Source organism: Paraphaeosphaeria sporulosa (assembly GCF_001642045.1).
Source record: "Paraphaeosphaeria sporulosa strain AP3s5-JAC2a unplaced genomic scaffold CC84scaffold_1, whole genome shotgun sequence".
NCBI classification, from domain to species: Eukaryota; Fungi; Ascomycota; class Dothideomycetes; order Pleosporales; family Didymosphaeriaceae; genus Paraphaeosphaeria; species Paraphaeosphaeria sporulosa.
The window spans coordinates 2,156,182-2,178,612 of NW_017253360.1; the positions used below are offsets into that span (position 1 = coordinate 2,156,182).

Here is a 22,431-nt window from a genome sequence, read left to right on the forward strand (position 1 = left end):
ACTGCATCGTGACTTTGAACGTGACGCCACCCCGCCGCCTGCCTGCTGCGCGGATCCGACCGCGCCCTACTTTCCTGTACCGGCGCGCAATCGACTGCGCTGTGACCCGCTCTCAACCACACGTCCGATACTACACGGGACCGCGCGCCCTCGCTGCGACCCCGAACACTGGGCCTGCCTTGACGAACGCGCACTCTCATCTCCACCACTGAGAACCACAAACGTCTCTACGCAGCCCACAGCGCCAGAGCACGATGGAGGACGAGGAGCAACAGCCGAATAAGCGGTCTTTCAGGCAGAGCTTCCGCCAGACGAAGAAGCCCGCCAGCAATGGCGCCGAAGGCCACTTCTCCGGCCTGGGAGCCAAGCTCATGGGGAAAATGGGCTGGAAGAAAGGCGAGGGCTTGGGCGCGTCGGGGGACGGCATCGCTGCGCCCATCGAGGTGAAGCTGCGTAATACCAAGGGAGGAGTCGGCGCTGTCAGCGAGCTGAGCGAGCAACAGAAGAAAGAGGCGAGGCGGAGGGCCAAGAAAGATGCCGAGGAGAGGGGCGAAGTTTACGTGGACTCGAGCGAGGAGGAGCGGCAGCGGCGCAAGAGGCGCAAGGTTGGAGGCGGCATGGGCACAGGCACGTCGACCCCGAGCTCTACGCCGCGGCCGAAGAAGACCATCTACGATTTGAAGGCTGCTGGCTTCGAAGTGCCGCGCCAGCTACAGAGCATCGTCGATGCGACAGGAACACAAGTCAAGACATCGTCCCTCAGTCTGCGCGGCGAGCAGCCCGTGTTCCAAACGAGCCTTGCTGGAAAAGTACAACGAGAACTCGCCGCATTTGCGGATGCGGCCGAAGCGGTTGACTCGGATGCTCAGAACATCCAACTGGAGACTGAACGCCTGGAAGCCGAGCTCAAAGCACTGGAGCGCGACGTCGCAGAGCTGGAGGATATCCGTTCACGGATAGCAGAGCTGCCTTCGAAGAAATGGCCGGAGTTGATTGAAGGACTCAAGAACCTGCGCAAGGCTTACCCCTCGCGCAGTTTTGAGAAGGAAGCCATTGCGGTGATAAGACCCACCTTTGAGAAGCGCATTGTAGGCTGGGATCCAGCCACGGACACGCTGGAGGATCTTGCAAGGAGCCTGGAGGACTTGAGTGTGGGAGAGCCATCCTCAGGGAACTCTACAATTCCTTCACGCGACGTTGGCCGTGTCGTTCTGGCGCCCGTCTATCCTCGGAACGAGCAACTCAGTCGGCGATCTACAACGCCCTACGAGACCCTGATGTTATCATGGTTCTCACACCTTCAGACCGCCATGGTCCACAGCTTCCAGCCCGATTCACCTTCCGCATCATCTTTCCTACGGACTATCGACACGTGGTTCCCAGTCCTGCCCGCATTCATCAAAACGAGGATCAGCAAGCAGATTAAGCTCCGATGCTCAGCTGCCATAGACTCGTGGAACGTGCGCAAAGCCATCAAACACAGAGAGACGCCTCTTCCCCAGTGGATATTCGATTTCTTGCCACACTACCCGGACATCTTCACGACATGCAAAGGCAAGCTGCGCACCGTGCTGGAGATCTGGCCGATGCACAGGGGCGTGATACCAGGCATACAACTCTGGAAGAAAGCCTTCCCCGGCCCCGTAGACCACATGCTTGTCAAGCATCTTCTTCCCAGGCTAGCAGAGCACCTGCGCAGTCTCGAGATCGACCCCGCCGACCAGAAACTCGACGTCGTGTCCGCCGTCATGGCGTGGAAGCCCCTCTTCTCGTCCAAAGTCATCGCAGAGCTGCTGCACTCGGCGTTCTTCCCCAACTTCTTCAGCGTGCTGCACTCGTGGTCTAGCTATGCGGAAGCGCAGTACGCCGAGATCGGCACATGGGTGCAGTGGTGGAAAGACGAGACGCTGGGCGAGTACATTGCGGATCTGGAGAGTGACTGGATCCAGGCGTACAATCTCATCAACGCCGCGCTTGACCTGCTCGATCTCAACGGCGACAAGGACACCATCATGGAGGACCTCCCACTCCCCAACGTCGAACTCGAGCGCGTCGCCCCTGCACCCGTGACGCCGCAGCCCGCGCGGTCCAAGAAACCCGAGCCTGTCCCCCAAGAAGCCGAAGATGTCTCGTTCAAGGACTACGTCGACTCCTGGTGCGCAGAGCAGGACCTGCTGCTCATGCCGCTGCGGAAGAAGGACGAAACAACGGGCATGGCGCTCTTCCGCATCGCAGCAAGTGCCGTCGGCGCAGGCGGCATCGTGGTGCACTTCCAGGGCGACAACGTCTTCGCCCAGAACAAGAAGGACAAGAGCACTTGGGACCCGGTGGGCTTGGATGAGGAGTTGGTGAAGCGGGCCGAGGGGAGGTGAGCGGGCGGCAGATAGTCGTGTACAACAGCGACGGCGAGAGGCAGAGGGGACGCATTGAGGGGGCAGCATCGGCATAGGGTAAGCTCCCACTGCTCTTCTTTCCCAGAGCACATACGTCCTACTGGCTCCTTGCTAATTCGAGACTATGTCCATCATTGCGGGCTTAGGTAGATAGCTAAACAGTAAATACCCTGCACGGATACATCTGGTTTTGCGTCCGAGTTGAATAGCAACGTGTACATGGGTAGAATGGATACTGTCAGTACCTCGTCGGAAGACTTCGTCACGCATTTGAAGTGCCAGGGTGCGGCAATGCCTCTTTCGTAGCAGACTCAAAGAGTGAAAATCGCATTAAACATGTAACGTGATTTATTATTAGTATTGCCGTTCAAAGCAATAAGCTCAAACGCCGAAGCAGACAATCCCTGGTGTATCATATCCGAGCCATCGCGCTGGTCTCGCAGCCGAAGATGCCCATCCGAATTCCAATTCCATTCCATCCGATACCGTAGTCATCACATCAGTACATAGCTATATGACACAAATACGCAATACCTTCGTTGCCATCAAGACAAGCCATTACGCCCCCGGCGCACTGCAAGGGTCCCCTATCTTAGTCTCTGGCCGAGTATTCCAGCTCTTTTCCCAGCTTTGGATGCTGCCGCACCACCAAGGCTCCTAGACCTGGCTCATGGCGGGCCCGCGGCGGATGCCGCCGCGGAGGTTCGCGCCAGAGGAGCGGCCGTTCATGATGCTGAAGGCCAGAGTTGCGACCCACGCGGCCCAGCCGAACCAGAAGAAGGCGGTCGAGGCTTGGGCTTCGCGGCAGCGCTTCTCGGTGTTGGGGCTGCCGTTGGTGATGTGGTTGGTGGTGGTGTAAGCCTGTGGTTGGTTAGCGTTGGGTCTCGCAACACAGGTTCATGTTGGATGACGGTGGTGGAGCTGACGAGTAGTGAATGAAATGGGTGTTGACTGAACGTACCCTGTTGCTGCAGCTGTGCACATGAAGATATGCGGCAGTGGCGACGGCGGCGCAGAACCAGAAGATGACGTTGAGCGCGTCAAGCCCCATGTTGACGAGAGGCATGCTGTAGCTGTCCAGGAACGATGTCGGCAGCAGATACAGCAGCGACAGCAATCCGAACACTGCTACAAACATGTCGTAGTTGACCATTGCCGAGTTGCCGCTGTAGGCTGTGGCGATCATGTTACCGATGAGGGCCATAATGATGACCGAGCAGAGCAACTGTTTGCTGTAAGTCAATGCGCATGCACGGAAACAGGCGAAGACGAACCTGCCAGGACCGCAGTCCGATGTTCAGAGCTTTGGAAACCATAGTTGTAGATGTGAAGTTTCGATGAAGAATTCGCCGCTAAAGTATGCTCGTCGAATACGGATGGAGCGCGAACAAATAAACTGGCTAGCAGGCTTGTCAGAAGGCGAACAAGGCAGGTGTGGAGGCCGGGGCAGGAAGATGAGCTTTGTGCGAAGAATTGACGTGGTGGAGAGTGCCTGCGGAATATAATAAGGGTCAGCGGATGCAGTGCGTCAATGTCAGACGTCGCGGCTCGTTGCGGTTCATCGTCATCGCCTTGTGATGTCACCACCGCCGCGCACATAGTGCGAAGGGTCCAACGAATCGCCCGCCCACAGACACCGGTCTTGCCGGATCGGGACTTACCAGGCGCTAGACCCACTGCTTTGACTTCTTCACGGGATGGCAGCTGGTGGTGCGAGATGCAGAGAGTCACGATTTCCAGGTGCGAGTGCAGGTCAATCCAGTGCAGCGACGCTCTGGCGTCTTATGAGATGAGCATGCTGCGATGGGCAGTGTTGACATGCTCGTGCGCGTGGTGATTGGCTCCAGTGGCGTTTCTATGGCAGCTGTGGCAGTGACGGCCGGTTGATTCGGCAACAGGACGGTAGTGCAACAGCCGGGCAGGGATCAGCTGTTCAGGAAGAACCGTCAGCACCAACAGAATTGACCAGCGGCCAAATCTTCCGAGGAGGCCGAACGACGTAACGCGCATCCGTCTTCGGGACGTCTAGACTGCCGTTCTGACTGGCTGACATGACGACAAGTGCTGTGGTCGAGCCTTCGTTCCTCTCACCAGAGCGAACACCGACCCCCCGGATCTGCGGATCGCCGCGATGTGAGCAGGGGTGGCGTGGTATTCACTTGATCGCTGTGTTTTGTACCTCTCTTTGCCCTCTTAACGAGCATCGTGCTGTAGCCTCTGCGTGTTGACTTCGCTGATGTGCTTTTCAACTGCTCCACCGCTGCAACAAGACGCGTCGTGCAGCTTGACAGGCCGATCGCCACGTTCCAACTTCAGCGTTCTGTATTTACGGCGCTACATCGACTTGATACTCCTGGCGGCATTTCTACTCTCCTAGGTCAGCATCAAAGCCTACAAGACGCAGGATGATCTCCGTCATATTGTTGCGTTGGTTGAACATCGACGACAACGCAGAGTCGCGGTCGCAGAGCATGGCAGACGTAATCACAATGTACAATCAGCACTCTCATTGTTACTATGGAATATCCCAACCGTATCTGTATTGCAAAGACAAGAGTCTCGGTCTGAGCGACTTTTAAAGCTGGGATGCCGCAGGCCCATCCTACCGCAATAGGAGGATCCACGGCACATTCATCTTCGACATTGTACCATGTGTGGACATTGACCACCCTCCCAAGCTATTGATGAGCCTTCGAGAGGGTGTCGTGCAGTCGGTAGGCTTCGGGAAGAAGTGTGTCTCGGTGGGTGACGCCGGTCGATCAACTGGCTCCCCTCTCATCTTCTTCGCCACGTGGGAAGACATAGCTGCTTATCACGAGCACCAGTGAAGGCATTGGTAAGCATAGGAAGCGAGCGGTGAGCAGTGCTGCTACCCGCTCCGACTTCTTTGCTCTCCAGTGTCGGCCGCTTCTCTTGGTCGTGTTCCGAAGGTCGGGTAATAGTCAATGCAATGTGGCATGCGACGCCAAATTACACCCGCATGGTTGCGAATACCAAGAGTGAGCTCTTAGAACCTTGTAGTAGAACGGCTGGTGACATGTTTGAGCGCAGAGCGAGGCCTTACAAAACGAATACATGTATGGAGCGGCTATGTGATGAGCGGGGACTGGGCGATGCGTTCCGTACATCAGCATCGAGTTTGATGAATTAGACAACTCGCGAGGATTTGTGAGCGTACAATGCTTCGAAGTCGCTGCAGTCGGTTGTGTGCGATCGTCCTCCCGAAAGGCTGTGCCTCGCGTTGCTGCTGAAAGTAGAATCATCATGCAGTCCTATTATCAGCGCGTTAGTAATAGTCATTCCTTACCGTGATGGCTCCTGGTATATGCTCCTTTAGACCCTGACTGCAAAGGCCCTCGTGCCATTCTGTACCTGTATGGCCACCATGCTTGCGCTTCGCTCGAATGTAAGCTATGACCCAGGCAGGACATAGCCTGACACCTGGATAAGCGCTGCGGTGCCTCAATTCCTAGCTATCCCCGCAGCGCTGAGAGATTGCTACAGGTGTCCCGAGTGGTTTTATGGATTGAAGCGCCATAATGGGGCCGATATCGGGACTCGGCGAAGGTCTGTGGGTGTCAAAGACGCGATGCTCGCGCACAAAGCTCACGGGGGTTCCGCCGTCTCTTCGGTAGCTTTGGGAGTTACTGAAAGGCTTGTAAGGCTGTGGCCTTCGTTCGTAGCGGTCGGAGAGCTAGCAATAGGGGAGGGATCGCGGAGGGAGGTGCCGAGGCTTGCGAGGGTGTTAACATCGCTGCTTCACGCCTGCATACAGAGACGGAGGAGCCAGCGGTGCGCGTGGTAGCAAGAAGTGGTGCTGGTGGGAGGAACGGCGCGAGGTGGCCACGAAAGTTGCGGCGATTGACGAGGAGCCGGTAGGGTTTTTGGCGGGGTGAGCAGAGTTGCCAGCCGCGGCGCTCTGGTGTGAACAAAGGAGACGATGCAGGGCCCTGTGCGTCGATACAAAGCTCTCTGACCAAGCTGGCGTTTAGGTGGAGTAGTCGAGTATGCTGAGCAAGTGGCGGAGCCAAAAATCAATGCCCTGCTCGTCATGGGGTGGTCCCGGACACCTTGACAGTGCCAAACGGACTAGCAGAGAATGGCCAGCACCCTAAAGATGAATAGGGCTGCTAGGAAGGAAAGGACTGCGATTGATTATCACCCTGCAAGCACAGGTGATGGAAAAGCGTAGCATAAAGGCTCGTCCTTGAGAGTGAAGGAAAATGGCGGGCTGCTACCCTGGGACGCGGTAATAACGTTGCTTTGAAAGTCCTCCCTCTAGTCCCAAAGTGAGTCACAAGGAAACCAGACATGTGCATTACCCCTGAGCACATTCTAATCAAGATTCTCCTTCTTAGGGTAAGAGGAAATGCACTCAGGGGTTGTGTTGGTGTGGCCAGATGTTGAAATGTCCTCGTCCGTGTTGGCAATCGCGTGGACCTGCTGCCTCGCCTCTATCACCACCCACCCGACTGCCTCAACCTCCACCGCACCTGCACAGCAAGTCCCTCGCGATCATGCAGGCACGACGCCGCCGCCGGATGCCATAGCCCTGAGCTCCACTTCGCACACGGGCAAGACAACACAGCGCCCGAGCTCACAGCGCATTAAATGGCAGGAGCTTCAACTTTAGGCGCGAACGATTGAACCGTGAGCCTCGACCGTGCGCTCGTTGTCAATGCATCCAAGCTCTTTTGCTGCCTCACGGCTCGAAACCTCTCTGGTCTAAAGCGCGCTTCCGGGTCGGAGTTCCTCCTACGAAAAAGCTGACCCGCTTGAACAAGATACAGGGAACTGCGCTGATACCGAAGCGACCAGCACCAGGGCAGCGACGGGTCCAGCATCCGCCGAAAGAGATGTCCAAAAGGTACCGAAGAAGCGCAGCAAGAGGCCGATGTGCAGCCAAGACTGGGAAGCGGCACAGAACATCGGCCTCCGTAAACCTAACCGAACAACCCGTGTCTCGATCCAAGACGCGCTGTAAACAGGACGAGGCACAGCACCGAGCCGTGGTCGCTAAACCTAGAAAGAGAAGGATCCAGAACGGCTGCTTGAATACATAGTCGGGGTATCAAGGTAGCCGCGACGTCCTCGAAAGCTCCAGACGGTTTCTTCACAATCACCTTGCTCTTACAGCTCGGCCGGGCCCGTATGCGGACCTTTCACATCCGCTGCAAGGAGGCACGGAAACTATAGTGCATCCAGGGTTCGCCTGGTGCCACCTCTAGTGGCATGGCTGGTGTTCCCCGAGGGGCTTGGACGGGGAGCTCAAGCTTTGCATGAAAATGCGGGGTCAAGCAGCACCATTCCTAGCTAGAATGATCAACATGGGAAGCAGTCCTCTTGTGCATGACAGCGAAACGCAGCGCTGGGTCTCTCGGGAGCAAACCTGCGAACAGCTGCCTACGTCGTCGCGTGCAGCAGCGTTCGGTTTAGCTTCAGGTACAGCTGTCGACATCGTTGCTCCAAATGTTGGACGCGACTGCCACGACACGGAGAGTCACAAGAAGCACAGAGACCGAAGCTTCAGTCCCTCTTCAATGGCCTTCGATGAGGCACCAGGGTTCTAGGGAGTTCGTGCGAGCGTATCAATGGGCGCGTGATCTCCGTTGTCCACTGCGAGCTGGGTCTCCTGATGGCGTGCCCCATCTTGATGACAGAGGCCGGGCGGGGTGCGATGGCGCTTGAAGCGAAGGAGGATGGCGTGCATAAAGCTTTCGATGTTCAAAGAGGAATGCAATGGGGCACGGTCGCCGCCGGGCCCAACCGAGTCCAGACGAAAAAAGAGGGGCCTGCCTCGAAACCCTAGGGTGTGAGGGCACAGCGCATCCCACATCCCGGCACGCCGCTAGGGCACGAGTCTCACGGCGGCGGCATTTTGATGAGGTGGAGAAGGCGAAGAGGAAGGATGTCACGATGCGCATGAGGGGGCCGATGATTTGCTGCCATCCTTCCTGGTTCGTCTCGCTACCCCCGAACGGCAGCAGGCAATTTGCAGCAGTTCGTCCCCAATTATACAAGGGCTAGCCTGCAGTTGGGTTGGTCGTCTCCGCATTTTGCGCATCTGCCACCCAAAGCCCCTGATCCTTGGCCCGGCCGCCTGCCTGCAGGAAGCCTCAAAGGCGTTGGGGGTGCGCGTTCTGGTCTTCCCACCTCTGTGATGCGCGCGCTGTCTCGAGGCCTTTGACTTGTGCAGCTGAGAGTCCTTCGTCTGCCCCTCCTCCTTCGTAAGCTAGCTGCTGTCGACGCCTATCCTACCTGACCAAGAGGAATCTCACGTGTCTTCGCCGACGGCACTCGTGTGATCTTCGCGTTTGAACAGTGTCGAACCACCGTCCCTGAAAGGAAACTGGAAACCCCTCAGGTGTTTGTGTCGCATCACTGCCGCCAGCATTGCGGCCTCCTCCATCAGTCGCTCGGAGACCAGAGCGACGATGCGCTTGAGACAGTAGGCGCGCGTACTATAGCTCGACGACTGGCTTGCACACTACGAGGCCGAGCTCAGCAGGTGGAACCGTGGCATCCCCACACTTCTTCTTGTCTGAGGCTTCCTCCTGGACGAACGGCCTGTATACTTCCATGCGACGACTGATGCCATAGTATAAACCGTCCATTTTTTGCACGATTCTTTTGCGCGATCTTCAAGAGTAGGGATAGACTGGATCAAGAGCTTGGTGTTTCTGGTTTACATTCTGAGGTACGCTCAACGCCCCGAGCAAGCGGCTCTTCCTGAATGGATGGCAATTGAGGCTCACTATTCGCGTCAGTTATTTTCCGGATACAAAATTATTTTCAAGAAGTATATTTGTCACCGAGATAGACTGTCGGGTATGTCCAGCCTTCTATCCGCCCCGCATGGCAGATCACAGCCTTTGTGCGAGAAGCCCCGTCGGTCACCCCGCCGACCCGTGGAGATGCAGGCCGAGTTCGTAGGAGTGGATGTTGACAGAGCCGCAGGATTAAAAGCCGGTGACCCAATAGAAAGGTTCCATTGTCACGACTTCGCTGCCGCCACGGTAATTTCTGTTCCTGTACACAAGGTATGCTCCCACCTTCTTTTCATCTCCGCGACCCTTCCGCACTCCCTCGATTCCCGTCTTGTCTGTGCCCTCCTCCCTCTCCTTCCCCTAAGCAATGGAGGCTCGGGGTTCGTGGGATGCTGTCGCAACTCGGGCGAGTACGGTCGAGGCCGAGGATCGGGTCCACGCAGCAGCGTTACGGCCGGCTGGGGTTGGCGAACATGCTGCGAGGCGTTTGCGATGCAAATTGGCATACATGCATTTGTGCAACATGAGTATGCGTTACAGCATCCTGATTCGGCATGAGCAAGTTGCGGTGTGCGGCGTTGTTGGGTGAGAAGGGGTAGGTCTGTTGACGGAGCCCTGCAAGCTCACGATGCAACCCCTTCGACAGCCAACACGTCTCGCCAGTCTCCTTTCCCACAAACACTCGGCAAGAGCTTTCCTGTTTCCAACTCGAGGTCAGATCTCCGATGCACACCTGGCTAAGCCGTAGTAAACAACAGTAATTCCTAAAGCCTACCGCAGACCGCTGCATCTGCCTCCAGACCATCACGAGCACGCACGGCCGGAGCCTCCAAGTGAGAGTCAAACACACTGGCGTTCTGCGCGCTACCGCTGCCTACGTGTATAAAGCCCCGCCTTGGAAGCTTCCTCTCTCCCTTCTCCTCCCCCTCCACCCACCACAGCTCTTTCTCATCTACACCCACTATTACACCTTCTTCTTCGATACAACCTCCCACTCCTACTGGTTCTACTGCTCTCCGCCTGGCAGCGCCGCTTCGACAATTGCTCTTGCAGCTCTCGTGGCTCGTCGGCAACGTCCAGCACGGCCTGCTTTGCAGCTCACAGCAGCTGAGCTTTGGGTGACGCTCTCCCTCTCGCTTTGACACACCTCTTGCAACATAGGAAGCTCACCACTGTTGGCGCGTCCTCTACTCGCAAGCTCTCGTCTACCAAAGCGACCGCCTTGCCGCCGCCTGGCTTTGCGAACAGCTCCAAGCCCCAACAAGCTCAGGTAAGTGCACCAACGTCTCTACCCCAAACAGCGGCTGTACCAGCACGCAATTGTTTACACTCATCCTACTATTCGGACCCCTCAACAGGCTTTGAGCTACTGCAACTTTCGCCGCTCGAGCACGTCGCCGGCGCCGACCGCTCCTTCCCCCATCCACCTACCCCGCTCCTTTTCCGACAACTTGCTTACATTGACTTCAGGAAAAGAGAAGAGCAGAGTGCAAATCTCTCGCAAAGCGTCAGAAACGTCAGGCGAAAGCCGCCTCGACCTACACCAGCTCCTTGGCAGAGCCTCTTTACCATCTCTGCCATTTTCCGGCAATCTGTACAACATCAGCTCTGTCCAAAACTGACTTCGAGACCGCACGAGTACACTGCCTAAGCTGCAAGACCCTGTAAGTATCTCCTCTAAATAGCGTCTTGCCATGCCACTTCGAGATTGCGACGCTGCGGTCCCTCGGCTCGCGCCGAGCAACCGCAAACAATTGCAGACGTGCGCATAGTCTATCAAGCGTCCGTCGCAGTACCCTTACTTGCCACGTCACAAATTTTCAGCATGATTCGGCCGCTGCACCTTCGATTTCTATGTTCGTAGGCTAACATTTCCTCTTCATAGGTGAACATTACTTGGCGACATAGACCCAAGTAGCCTTTACCTCTTACCAACATCCACCTATCATTCCTTCGAACGAACACAGCGTGCGGCCTATACCTCCTACAGTGAACAAGTCGTGGACGTGAATAGACAATATTCCTAGGAATCGTAAGACGGCTAAGGTATGCGTTTTCCGCCTTCAGTCCGAGTCTTTGTCACACTCTAACTAGGCCAGATAACTCGACAAGATGGCTTCAACCCCATTTAAGAACAGTCTTACTGTCGGTGGCTCGCCTTTCGACAAGGCTAAATTGCAAATGCGACGGCCTACACCGGACAGTGACGTCCTCGCCTCGAGCGATGACGACCACGAGGTCGTCGCCCCTCCGCCCACTCGACCAACTGGTGCTCCATTCCCAACGGCGCGCCGTCCCTCGTGGATGGCCCAGGACCTCCCGAACCGAAAGAACTCGCTACCTTCCGTGTCACTGGGCTCGCAGCCGGGGACACCATCCCTGTCATTAGACAGTCCGTCGAGGGCTCCGACCTTTTGGAATACAAACAGCTTCACCGCTGCTTCCTCGGCCAATCGCCTAAAGGAAGTGCTCCCCTCGCCCACCTCCGCCCAAGGTCCTGTGGACAAGCCGTTCGGTGCGCCGCCTCAATCGGAGACGGATGACACGGTCGGCTTCCTCTTGAACCAGCACACTGTTCGGAAGGCAGTTCGCTCTCAATCATACAGTGTCGGTCAAGGAGAGATTGGGAACCCGGCCTCTCACCTGCGATCAGCTCTGCGACACCGGCCGTCCAAGCCGAGCCTGCTGGCAACAAACGAAACAGCTGTCGGCCTGGGTCAACTCCGCGAAGACGAGAACGACGAGCTTGATTCATCGAACGGCTCACAACACGGTGTTCCACTGCACCCCGACTTCTACCAGCAAGAGACCCGCCCATCAAAGGCAATGGTGACGAAGCAAGTCACGATCATTGCGCCGCCTGCCCGACGGCTCTCTCACAGCATGCGAAGCATGACCCAGAACGACGCAGACGACGTCGCTGAGTCCGCTTACGATACCCGCGTCATGCCACTCACCCGGCGATACAGCGAGCACGTAGGCACACTAGCACAGGCAGATGACTTCGCACAGAGCCATGAACCCCATGGCTGGGGCGGCTCTGTGCCTCGATTCAACACAGACGCTTTGAGCCGTCGGCACTCGATTGCACACTATGGCAGCAATCTTGCTTCGACATTCTCTCAGACAACGCTCGGAAATACACAGGAGGAAGAGGAAGAGGCATCCCCTCTTGAGACCGTGCTCCCAGTCCTTCCCCCAGCACAGAACGATCCGAAGTGGAGCACCTTGGATTACTTCAGCGGCTTTGGTCCTGCGGCTCGAACGATCAACTCTTCCGCTATATCTGCGGCACACCCTGCTCCCACTGTCAACCACCCTCCACCTCCTCCGAACGCGTACGCCAACCCAAGCGGCTATGGCCGACCCGGTCGACGGATCTACGTGGTCCAGTTCAAGTGTTCGCGCTCGGACATCTATTACCTCTACGAGAATACGGGCCTGGAGATTCGTGTTGGTGATCTGGTGATCGTCGAAGGTGACCGTGGCCACGACCTTGGTCAAGTCACTCACGCCGACGTGACCATGGACGATGCCAAGCGACTGAAGAACGAGGCGAACGAGGACCACTTCCGCTGGTTGGTCATGTTCTCGCAGTACTCTGTCGCCGGCGCCTCCGCAAAGAATGCTATGCTCGGTGCTCTGTTCCGCGCACACGAGGTTCCGAAGACTGGCAACCGTCCGCAGCTCACCGGCATGGGCGTTCAACAAGATCCAGAGAACAAGCCGCGCATGATTCGCCGTTTGGCCCAGACACATGAGATCCTCCAACTTCGCGACAAGGAAGGAGAAGAGGCTCGAGCCAAACGAATGGCTACCGACAAAGCCTTAGACCATAACCTGCCGATGGAGATCCTAGACGCAGAATTCCAGTGGGATCACCACAAGATCTCATTCTTCTACTACGCCGAGTCCTACGTGGACTTCAAGATCTTGGTGACGGACCTGTTCAAGCACTATAAGATCCGGATATGGATGTCCGCTGTGAACCCAGCGTCTGTTGTCAACCCGGCCGGTATGCAAATCAAGCCGCCCTCCGCGATTGGTCCTGGCGCTATCGTGCCAAATAACGCCCCGAACGCCTCTCTGTCGGTTGGCCCTCTGTTCGGGAACAACTCTTACCGCCCCAACGAGCAGTATGGTGAGTGCATTCCTTGATACCAATCCCTTTCCATTGTAGTAACACAGTTCTAGGAAACCGCGATCGGTCTACCAACCCGCAGGGGTCCTTCGGCGCGAACAACTTCGGTCCCTTCTCTCACCAGCTGTCTGGATTCCCCGTGCAGAACCCCTACCAGATGCAGCAATGGGGCCAGCAGTTCTTAAACGCCGGCATGTACAGCCGGTACGACCCCAACGCTACCGCAGATCGGAGCCCGATGAACATGGGCGGATGGTTTCCGCCTGCGACGTACTCTGCATCCCCGGCGTTCAACCAGGCTTCCAGCAATGCCTCTTTCCGAGGAGGATACCCGGCTTCCTCGGCCAACAATCCGTATGCTGCGTCGACTGCGGTAGCTGCAAGTGCCTACAGCACTGCATTCAATGCACAGGCCGGCTTCCCGCCTTCCTCAGCAACTGGAGCTGCTCCATTTGTCGGTTTTGATCCCGACATGATGGCTGCTATGGCAAGCTTGAACCTTGGTGGAGCCGGAAGCCCTGCTAGAAACACTGACAACAACAACGGTGGCAACAACGGTGCGAACAGCGGTTCTGGCACCAATTAGCTGGACCTTGGCTTTCTTCATGGTATGGTGCTTATGTTTGTTTTCTCTTCTCTTTCTTTTCGTTTTGAAGTGCTGCCTCATGGTTTGAGGCATACAATATGGGCTGATGAAGCTTTGATTTGACGGTGGTTTCATATCTGAAGGCGATTTCCTCTTGCCTGCCATTCTGGCATATGGAGGACTTATGAAGGCTTTAGGTCTGACTTGCATTTGCTTTTCCTTGTTCATCTTTCTCATCTCTAGGGTATGTAGCGTGGAAGACAAGAAATTCTCTTCTTCATGCATGCTGGGATGGGAAAGCAAAATGTTTCTTTTTTTTTCCTAGAAAAGAAATTGACCTTTGGTCACCATTCGATGTTTCCTGATTCGTGCTGTGTGAATGTGTCTTGATTGACTTTGTTAGGTGTGTGATAGGATGTCATGGTATGACTCGATTGATGCTTGATAGGATGTCTTGATGTGAATTGGTAGGTGTATGAGAGGTGGTCCTGGCATGCCTTGACTGGTGTTTGAAAGGCGTTCTAATACAACCTGACTGGTGTATGATGAGGGATACTTGTATGACTTGGTAGGGATATCCATGTGGAGCATGACAGCCTGGGCTGAGATCTGTTAGGTGCGGCAGAAGGTAGCCTGGTTCAACTTGAGGGGAGTTCATGTCTTGGGGATAGTGGGATGCTGCTATGGATGCAGGGTGTTGTATATACTATCCTTGGGTAACACAGATCCCATTGCATCTGGCAATTTGAGTGGAGTTGTGAAGACGTTAAGTGCTGACAGGATGATTATCTTCCTTCAGTATGCATGTGTTTGTGGTACAGGGCCTCCTTAGGTAACTTGCCAGGAGTTCAGGGAAGGTGGTAGAGCTTGAGTAGGTTCTCGGGATGTATGCCTCTGTCGATGTCGATGTGGTGTTGATATGTTGAGAGGTTGGACGATGTATTCTGGATCTTAGGGTAATTTGTAGTGAGTTGAGACTACGGGGTTGGTGGAAGGCTCAAAACAACTAGGCATGTAGTAACGCGGGTTTGCATTTGCGAATGTATGAGGATGGACATTGCATCGTGAATCCTGAGACAATTCGCAGTGAGGTGGGACTTAGAGCGTGCGGAGATGTTCCGAACGCATATGAGTGTGTCGATGGGTATCAGTGCTTATAACTCTCTGAAATCGGGCAGTGTACTATGAAGCCTGGGACACCGTGCAGTGGCTTGGAACTGCGAACACCTAAGGAGACGTTTCGTGCCTTCGCAGGGAAACAGTGTATCTAGATTGAGGGGCAGAATCAAATGCAATCACGTGTCAATGTGAGTTCAACATGTGTGCTGTGGAGCTTGAGTTATCTTGCAGTAAGTTCGGTCTTCGGGAATTTCGAGGAGATGCTTGATCGCATCGCGGGGAAATGGTTACTAGGTTTCCATGCATGCACGTGTGGCTGTGTCTTGAGCTTGGGCATCGTAGATCTTGGGATAATACGCAAAGACCTGGGGATAAATTCCTCCAACTCTGTAGAAGACATGCTGGAGTAGCGTAGCCACGCTTACTTGGTATCACCAATCATTATATTTTGCATCCTGGGCCAATACAAGGGACCGACGGATCTGGTGTTAATTTCCGGCGGTACTGAATTTACATCGTCGGTGCCATCATGAAGCGGAACATCAAAAGTGATATGCGGTACGTTCCGTCGTGCCTTCCATCTTTGTCTGGCACTGAATGGGACTTGCCGTACCTGCGCCCGCCCGCGACACCCAAAACAGCCTTGATGATCTGAACAAGTGGACACCACTCAACAGTGTACCTAGGTTGGTGACCGGCATGCAGCGTGTACGCAAGACAAAGCGCGCGACAGACCAAGAGCAACCGACTACGGGAAGCCAGTATGTGAAGTGGCAACGCTCTAGCAAGAAGTACCATTAACAGCAACGGCAGAGAAGTCCAAGCAGTGATGTCTCTACTGGCAAAACCAAAGGGGGACGAGAAAGAGGTACACCAGGTTCGGAAGAAGGTTGCAGAGGACAGGCGCGCCCTGAACACGCTGCTTCAGCGGCGACTTGAGCAAGCGTGAGTGAAAAGTTTCGGAAAGAGCTTCATGATTCATGTCGGGGTTAACGATTGCAATGGGTGCAGTGAGAGACGCGATGTCCACCGCCAGAGCGAGATGTCTGCCGTGATCGCCAAAGCGCTCACAAAGCCCAACAAAACGACTTCACGCGAGCCGATGACCTTCGAAACCACCAGGATCGCCTGCAACAGCATCTACCATTCGGCACTCAGGGTGGATGCGGCACGCCGGAGCATGTTATTCGAATACGCCGGTCTTGAGGCGACGATTGCAAAAATGGGCGGGGACCACATGAACACAGTTACGGAGAAGTGGGTGCAAGACATCGGGAGGGAGGATAGGCTGCTCAGACTGGGTCACAAGACGGCGGTGAAGCGTGTCAAGAAGGTCTTGGGTGCTAAGGCCCCAGGTCAAGAGACACTAGTTGAGGAGACGGAGGGAGAAGAGAAGGGAATTGGTGTGCAGGACGAGTTGAACATGGAGCTCTTGCAAGGACTGAAATACGCAGAGAGAGGAATCAAGCGCATGGTCAAAGGCGTCCCCAAGGACTGTTATTGAAAACGACGGTACATTTACGATGCACAGAGGAGGGAGTGGGAAAGATGGTAGCAGGTGTTCTGCATAGCGAGACGAGCGATGTCTTTTCATACGATCTAGCGAGAACATGGTAAGGGGAAGCGTAGTACGGGCTCGCACACACTGTTTCCTGCAAACTCAAATGAATTCAAATAAAATACCGCCACATGTTTGTCGGATTCCTCGTGTTCTTTCATGCTGCGTCGCTTGTCGCTAGCTCCACTATCGCGGCGGCTGGCATATCCCTGTCGCGCCAAGCTTAGTCAGCTCCCACACAACGATTTTGCGCTTCGCTTCGCTCGACGAACTTCAATCGACACACCCACCCCGCCGACCTACTAACACAACAGTACAATCAGCCAAGATGGGTGCCCTCAAGTATGTCGAGGAGCTTCAAAAGAAGAAGCAGTCGGACATGATGCGCTTCTTGATGCGCGTTCGCGTACGTATCGATTCGTGGTGGTTTTCGAAGAATTTCGCTAACTTTTGACAGTGCTGGGAGGTATGAACTGCTTTTTAATGAGACCCCCTGGTCTCAATTGATGTTGCTCGTTGAACATAGCTGAGAGTGCATCAATAGCTTCGCCAACTCAAGGTCATCCACCGTGCCAGCCGCCCGTCGCGCCCCGACAAGGCCCGCCGTCTCGGTTACAAGGCCAAGCAGGGCTACGTTATCTACCGTGTCCGTGTCCGCCGTGGAGGTCGCAAGAGGCCCGCTCCCAAGTACGTACAACTAGAGGCCGAACATGACTTGGACAATTGCTAACAAATGTTCCAGGGGTGCCACCTATGGTATGTGAACCGTCAACTGAAGTCGAAGAGGCTCTCCTAACTCAATAACAGGCAAGCCCACCAACCAGGGTATCAACCAGCTCAAGTACCAGCGTTCTCTCAAGTCGACCGCCGAGGAGCGTGTCGGCCGCCGCTGTGCCAACTTGCGCGTCCTGAACTCCTACTGGATCAACCAGGACTCTACGTACAAGTACTACGAAGTCATCCTCGTTGACCCCTCCCACAAGGCCATCCGCCGCGATGCCCGCATCAACTGGATCGTCAACCCCGTTCACAAGCACCGCGAGAGCCGTGGCCTCACCGCTACCGGCAAGAAGAGCCGTGGTCTTGGCAAGGGACACGGATACAATAAGACCACCGCCGGCAGGAGGAAGACCTGGAAGAGGCACAACACCCTCTCCCTCTGGCGTTACCGGTAAATGCATTGAGGCTCTTGCGTGCATGGTGGGAAACATGGTCAATCTTTTCGAGCGAATGGGCTGGCGTGCATGGAAAAGCTATTCAAGGCTCTATAGCTGCCCTGTTCTGACCTGATTGCGGGCAGACAGGATGTCAAAATGAATTCAAACGAGTTCACGATTTTCGATACCCTACAATGAAGTATCATTGTGCTTTCTTGTGAACGTTTCCTTCAAATGCGATATATCTTAATGTAATCAGCCTCAGCCTTGCAGATCGCCGGCGCAACATCGCTCACCGGTTATGGCTGCATGGGTGCGGAGCAAGGTTAAATCGCGACGTCAGTGCATTTTGTTTTGCTGGCCCTTCCACGCAAGGCAGCGCCCTCGACGACTTCTGCAAAGCGTAGCCAGGCACATCTGCAACAAAAGCCTTGCGAATCTGTTTGCGTTTAGTGCCCGCTACTGGATTGCTGGGATACGCCTGAAGCCTCGCTCCCTCGCCGACGGTTCCCTGCGCGGCCCCGCCAAAAACACAGCAGCTCGACTTCAGGCCAACGAGCGTGTGACCGGCGACCAGGCCTACAACATCTACCTTGTGCACTTTCACCCCACCCGACATGCGCTGCTCGTGATTTGCACCGCTGCCTAAATCTCGAGCCTGGTTTATCTACACACGATGCGCGAGCACGCGCAGGGGTCGTCATCTGAGTGACTTCGCCTCGCAACGCCCAAACAAAACCGTAAACGAGCAAGCCCGGCCCAAGCTGAGCCATCACGTCTGTCTGTCACAGGCGCATACCAGCAAACGCCCTCTTAGAGCCGCTATTCCTCCTCAATTCGCCTGGTCACTGTCCAGCCAGCATGGCCAAGATCGATGCGGCGCGCAACTACTATGCGGACCTGAGCATCCCCGCCACCGCCAGCGACAACGATATCCGCAAATCGTTCCGCAAGCTCGCACTCGAGTGCCATCCCGATCGGCATCCCGGCCACGAGCAGGAATGGGTCGCGAAGTTCCAGCAGATTCAGGCTGCGCATGAGGTGCTGAGCGATCCCCAACAACGTGCCAAGTACGATGCAGAAAGGAAGAAGTTCAGGAATCTAAACATACCGCCATATAACCCTCCGAACACGCCACGAAGCCGTCCCCCGCCACCTCCTCGCAACACCTACACAAGTACACCTCACGGCGGGCAGTACTATCGCGCTCCTCCACCTCAGCCTCAGCCTCAGCCTCGGCCTGGCCCACAGCGACCTGCGCCTCAGCACCACAACACCTACACAAATGGCGCAGATCGCTTTACGAGCAAGAACTTCAGGACCCCGCCGACCGCGCAAAAGCCACCTCCTGCGGCTGGGAAGGCGAACGTCTTCACGGCATGGCAGAAGATGAAGCAGCCGCAGGCGGAGCCGCCGAGACCCCCGCCGAATCCGAACAATCCGAACGGTGTACCCTTTGGTCGCAGCCAGAGTACGAGAGTGCCATCCTCTAGCAAGAAAGGCTTTGACCCCAACTCTCTCGGTGCCGATGAAGGGCAGGCGCGCTCAGCATATCGCTCCAACTATGAGCGACCAAAAGCGTCTCCCATGGGTGAAGACATCCCAGAGGATGTGCCATTCTCGGAGGGAAATCGCGTGCGAACACCATACTTCTCGACCAAGTCAGGAGAGCGGACGTCAATGTTTGGAGACGGCGTTAGCAGATCCGCCAGCGTTCGCAATTCGCCTACCCATCGACCAGCCTCTTCTACCGATCCTGGTTCGTTTTCAGATTCGGGACATCGACAGCGGGCTTCTTACAGCGGCCCTCCAAAGGATAACCCGTTTCCCCATATGTATGTCTCAAGCGGTGACGAGGAAGACGAAGCCTCCGTATTCAGCAAAGGCAGGAAGCACCGTGGCCCATCTCCACCTAAAGACTCTCCACAACAGCGAACCAGCTCCAATGTTTTTGGAACTCCACAGCATGATGCACAGCAAGGCAATGGCACTTCGCCAAACCCTTTCAAGAGCAAGAGCGAAGAAAGCATCAACATGAAGTTTTCGCCCGGGCAATGGACCGGTAAGTTCGAAGGGGCAGGTTACTTCGTTCCGACTCCGCAGAAAAGTGGCACGAGCAAGGGTCGCGTATCACCCTCTCGCGGCAGGTCCAGTCAACGCTCGGCCACCGACAAGAAACCCTTCACAGGTCAGCCGCAACCGCCGCCGCCTGTGTCTCCATTCTCCCAGTTCTCTCAAATGCCACCTCCTCCACCAGGACCTCCGCCACCTTTGAAGACGCAAACTGCATTCCCTAGCGGAAGTGATTCTGCACCTCACACTGCCAAGTTCGCGCCAGATGTTTGGACCGAGACTTTCAAAGAGCCAAGCTGGGCGTACCCGACGCAAACTCAGACCAAGGAAACCTCACCCCGGCGTGGTTCTGTAGCTCCCAAGCGATCCAACCCTGTTCGCAAGGGATCGATTGCTCCTGAAAGTAGCTCCAGTGCTGAAGGGCAGGCGGAAAGAAAACCGAAATATCAAGCCTTTGCTGAAGATGTCGGTGCTGGTGACGCTATGGACGTCGATGAGGATAGCCCTCCGATAGGGAAGACAATGTCCACCCCAGCTTCTGCCGCCGCATTGAACTTAGGTCAAGCGAAGACTGGCGGGCCAGATACGGTGCCGAACGGTACCGCTGCTGCTTCCTCTACTGTCTCCGCCGACAGGCCTGCTGATACAGGCCCTAATCCACTTGCCGATTTGGGCAACGTGGAGCCATTTCTCCCCGCCACGAGCCGTGGGCTGGGCCTTGATGAACTGAAAGATACCTTACCGTTCAAATCTGGCACTTCTCAAAACCATCCAACCAAGCCCAACACGGCCCAGAAGCTGAAGTATCCTGACGTTCCCTTGGCGCCCTCCGTCCCAGCGAAATTAGACCCTGCCTCCACGAATGACTACTTCAACCGCATGGAGAATTACGTGCGACAGTACAGGAAATGGAACCAGAACATGATGAGTCACTTTGCTGCGCGCGAAGAAGAGCTCAATGATTTGGAGGATCGCTTCATACATCAACGTGGCGAGACCACAAATCGGATCGGCTTTCCGGGTTATTTGGCTCGGATGAAGGAGGACGAAAGCGTCATGGCGACCTGGCAACTTGGTCAGGAGTGGCACATCGCCGCGATGTTGAAGTGTCAAGAGGTCCGCAACAAAACCATGAAACAGTATATACCATCTGGCTAAGTGGCTACACCAAGACTCGTGTGACGAGTCGACGTGTGCTAAACCTGTGAAGAAATATTCAAGAGAAGGACCGCGAGGCATTCAAGGGTAGCTGGATGCCATCTAGAGTATGCCACTTCGGGAAGGCCATCCGACACTCACCTGCGGAGTGTGGCTCCTCTGGTACTGGTATTGCTCCGAAGGCGAAGGTTGGGGCTGAGAGAAGGGCACCGCATGTTATGCCGAAAGCAGAAGCAGTGGGTGTTGCAGCCAGCAGTGAAGCGGTTGTACCCAAGCCGGCCCCTCTCGTACCTTCACCATTCAGGAAGAGGTAGAAGAAGCACTGCTTGAGATAGTTTTGCATTTGTGATTTTGCATTGAAGCGTGCACTTGCAAGATACCCCTTGGGATGAGCATTCAGCGATAGAACAGGATTGTTGGAGCATTGCGAATCGCGTATATATTGCAGTAGGAAATGACACCAGAAGATGGCGACGCCAGTTTAGGTCGATTGCTGAGACGTGTGTCAACATTCGACGTTGATTACAGTATTGCAAAGTCACATGTCCCATCCAGCGTCCAGCCAAGCGGTTAGTGAAACACCCGTACCCCATATCCAGAAATGCACAGTCGATCAGATCATGTAGTGCTCGAGCATTATTGCGATGCCATTGTCAGAGATGATCCTAGAAGTCGGAAGACAAACAGTGCTATCTTCGTTTCAAACAGCTGCCACGCGTCGTCAAATTAAGCCGCGAAAGCAAGGTGGAGCGGGTGGCGCTACCCTCGGGCTCCCTTCGGTCACGGCTCTAGACCGAGGACGCCGTCGACCGCCAGGCTGGAGAGCGAACACCCTCATCTTTATCACGTTCACGATGTCTTGCATCAAAGACACCCAACTACCTTCTCAAACAGGTTCAAAGACATCGATAGCGCTGTTTTAGAACGTAAGCAAGACATGGGGAAAATGGCGCATGGACGCGAGACGCATGCAGGACCACCTCACAGCAGATCAGATCGTAAAAAGCTTGTGAGGCGTCCTCGACAGGGGTATCCGATGCGGTGTCCACGTACCGCAAGAACGGGTGCCTGTGCTGGGCCCTCTTGTGGACCGTCCATTCAAAGGGCTGACGCACCATGATGGAGGAATGCAACGGGCTTGAGGTCGAGATCTCAACGCGCGGGATAGCGCGTTTTTCGCATGTTTATCTCCCTCTCGTCTTTACCTCGCGCTGTATGGCAGACACAACGAGGACTCGATATACGTTTTGAGAGTAAGGGCCGCTAGTTGAGAGTGGACGTACCCGGAATCGAGAAACAAGGTTGCACGCGAAGAGTTGAGGCGCTACCTCGGAGCGCGAACGGTGTACGTGGAACAGAACATCTGGTGAATAGTTGCTCGAAGTCAACCAAGACGTGGGATTGGCTTGGAGAACCCGCTCTTTCACTTCGTGGGTTCAACTCGCTCCTTCATTTTCGCCGGCATTCTCGACAACTTGT

At 55.4% G+C, this 22,431-nt stretch overlaps 6 protein-coding genes across 6 annotated transcripts; 5 read left to right on the forward strand and 1 right to left on the reverse strand.

Annotated features, from left to right (window-relative positions):
- Positions 1 to 2: 2 nt before the first annotated feature.
- On the forward strand, positions 3 to 2,734 carry CC84DRAFT_1159326 (uncharacterized protein). The gene has a single exon (XM_018177200.1). It carries the CDS (start codon positions 255 to 257, stop codon positions 2,370 to 2,372), a length of 2,118 nt encoding a protein of 705 aa, XP_018042280.1. The 5' UTR covers positions 3 to 254; the 3' UTR covers positions 2,373 to 2,734.
- A 5-nt stretch (positions 2,735 to 2,739) lies between these two features.
- On the reverse strand, positions 2,740 to 4,140 carry CC84DRAFT_1159327 (uncharacterized protein). The gene is made up of 3 exons (XM_018177201.1): positions 3,668 to 4,140; positions 3,355 to 3,618; positions 2,740 to 3,254 (listed from the first exon to the last, which is right to left on the reverse strand). Exons 1-3 carry the CDS (start codon positions 3,707 to 3,709, stop codon positions 3,051 to 3,053), a joined length of 510 nt encoding a protein of 169 aa, XP_018042281.1. The 5' UTR covers positions 3,710 to 4,140; the 3' UTR covers positions 2,740 to 3,050.
- Positions 4,141 to 11,045: 6,905 nt separating this feature from the next.
- CC84DRAFT_1192293 (PSP1-domain-containing protein) lies at positions 11,046 to 14,243 on the forward strand. The gene is made up of 3 exons (XM_018181239.1): positions 11,046 to 11,206; positions 11,260 to 13,301; positions 13,355 to 14,243. Exons 2-3 carry the CDS (start codon positions 11,273 to 11,275, stop codon positions 13,885 to 13,887), a joined length of 2,562 nt encoding a protein of 853 aa, XP_018042282.1. The 5' UTR covers positions 11,046 to 11,206; positions 11,260 to 11,272; the 3' UTR covers positions 13,888 to 14,243.
- A 1,562-nt stretch (positions 14,244 to 15,805) lies between these two features.
- Positions 15,806 to 16,510, forward strand: CC84DRAFT_1080688 (uncharacterized protein; the record flags this gene model as incomplete). Its single annotated transcript, XM_018173903.1, has 2 exons — positions 15,806 to 15,951; positions 16,018 to 16,510. Coding segments are annotated over 2 exons (639 nt in total), but the record flags the coding sequence as incomplete, so codon positions are not given.
- Positions 16,511 to 16,861: 351 nt separating this feature from the next.
- Positions 16,862 to 17,839, forward strand: CC84DRAFT_1254288 (60S ribosomal protein L15). The gene is made up of 5 exons (XM_018184448.1): positions 16,862 to 16,970; positions 17,022 to 17,030; positions 17,109 to 17,251; positions 17,307 to 17,320; positions 17,372 to 17,839. The coding sequence occupies exons 1-5, from the start codon at positions 16,893 to 16,895 to the stop codon at positions 17,737 to 17,739; spliced, it is 612 nt and encodes a 203-aa protein (XP_018042284.1). The 5' UTR covers positions 16,862 to 16,892; the 3' UTR covers positions 17,740 to 17,839.
- Positions 17,840 to 18,296: 457 nt separating this feature from the next.
- CC84DRAFT_1159332 (uncharacterized protein) lies at positions 18,297 to 21,426 on the forward strand. Its single transcript, XM_018177202.1, has one exon. It carries the CDS (start codon positions 18,583 to 18,585, stop codon positions 20,950 to 20,952), a length of 2,370 nt encoding a protein of 789 aa, XP_018042285.1. The 5' UTR covers positions 18,297 to 18,582; the 3' UTR covers positions 20,953 to 21,426.
- Positions 21,427 to 22,431: the final 1,005 nt, after the last annotated feature.

What these genes read in the sequence shown, in the direction of transcription:
- CC84DRAFT_1159332 (XM_018177202.1), top strand. Translation starts at nt 18,583, where the DNA reads ATGGCCAAGATCGATGCGGCGCGCAACTACTATGCGGACCTGAGCATC.
- CC84DRAFT_1254288 (XM_018184448.1), top strand. Translation starts at nt 16,893, where the DNA reads ATGGGTGCCCTCAAGTATGTCGAGGAGCTTCAAAAGAAGAAGCAGTCG.
- CC84DRAFT_1159327 (XM_018177201.1), bottom strand. Translation starts at nt 3,709, where the DNA reads ATGGTTTCCAAAGCTCTGAACATCGGACTGCGGTCCTGGCAG. An exon ending in TCGGACTGCGGTCCTGGCAG is followed by an intron (nt 3,619 to 3,667) that starts GTTCGTCTTCGC and finishes TACAGCAAACAG; the next exon opens with TTGCTCTGCTCGGTCATCAT. An exon ending in TGCACAGCTGCAGCAACAGG is followed by an intron (nt 3,255 to 3,354) that starts GTACGTTCAGTC and finishes AACCAACCACAG; the next exon opens with GCTTACACCACCACCAACCA.
- CC84DRAFT_1192293 (XM_018181239.1), top strand. Translation starts at nt 11,273, where the DNA reads ATGGCTTCAACCCCATTTAAGAACAGTCTTACTGTCGGTGGCTCGCCT. An exon ending in CCGCCCCAACGAGCAGTATG is followed by an intron (nt 13,302 to 13,354) that starts GTGAGTGCATTC and finishes ACACAGTTCTAG; the next exon opens with GAAACCGCGATCGGTCTACC.
- CC84DRAFT_1159326 (XM_018177200.1), top strand. Translation starts at nt 255, where the DNA reads ATGGAGGACGAGGAGCAACAGCCGAATAAGCGGTCTTTCAGGCAGAGC.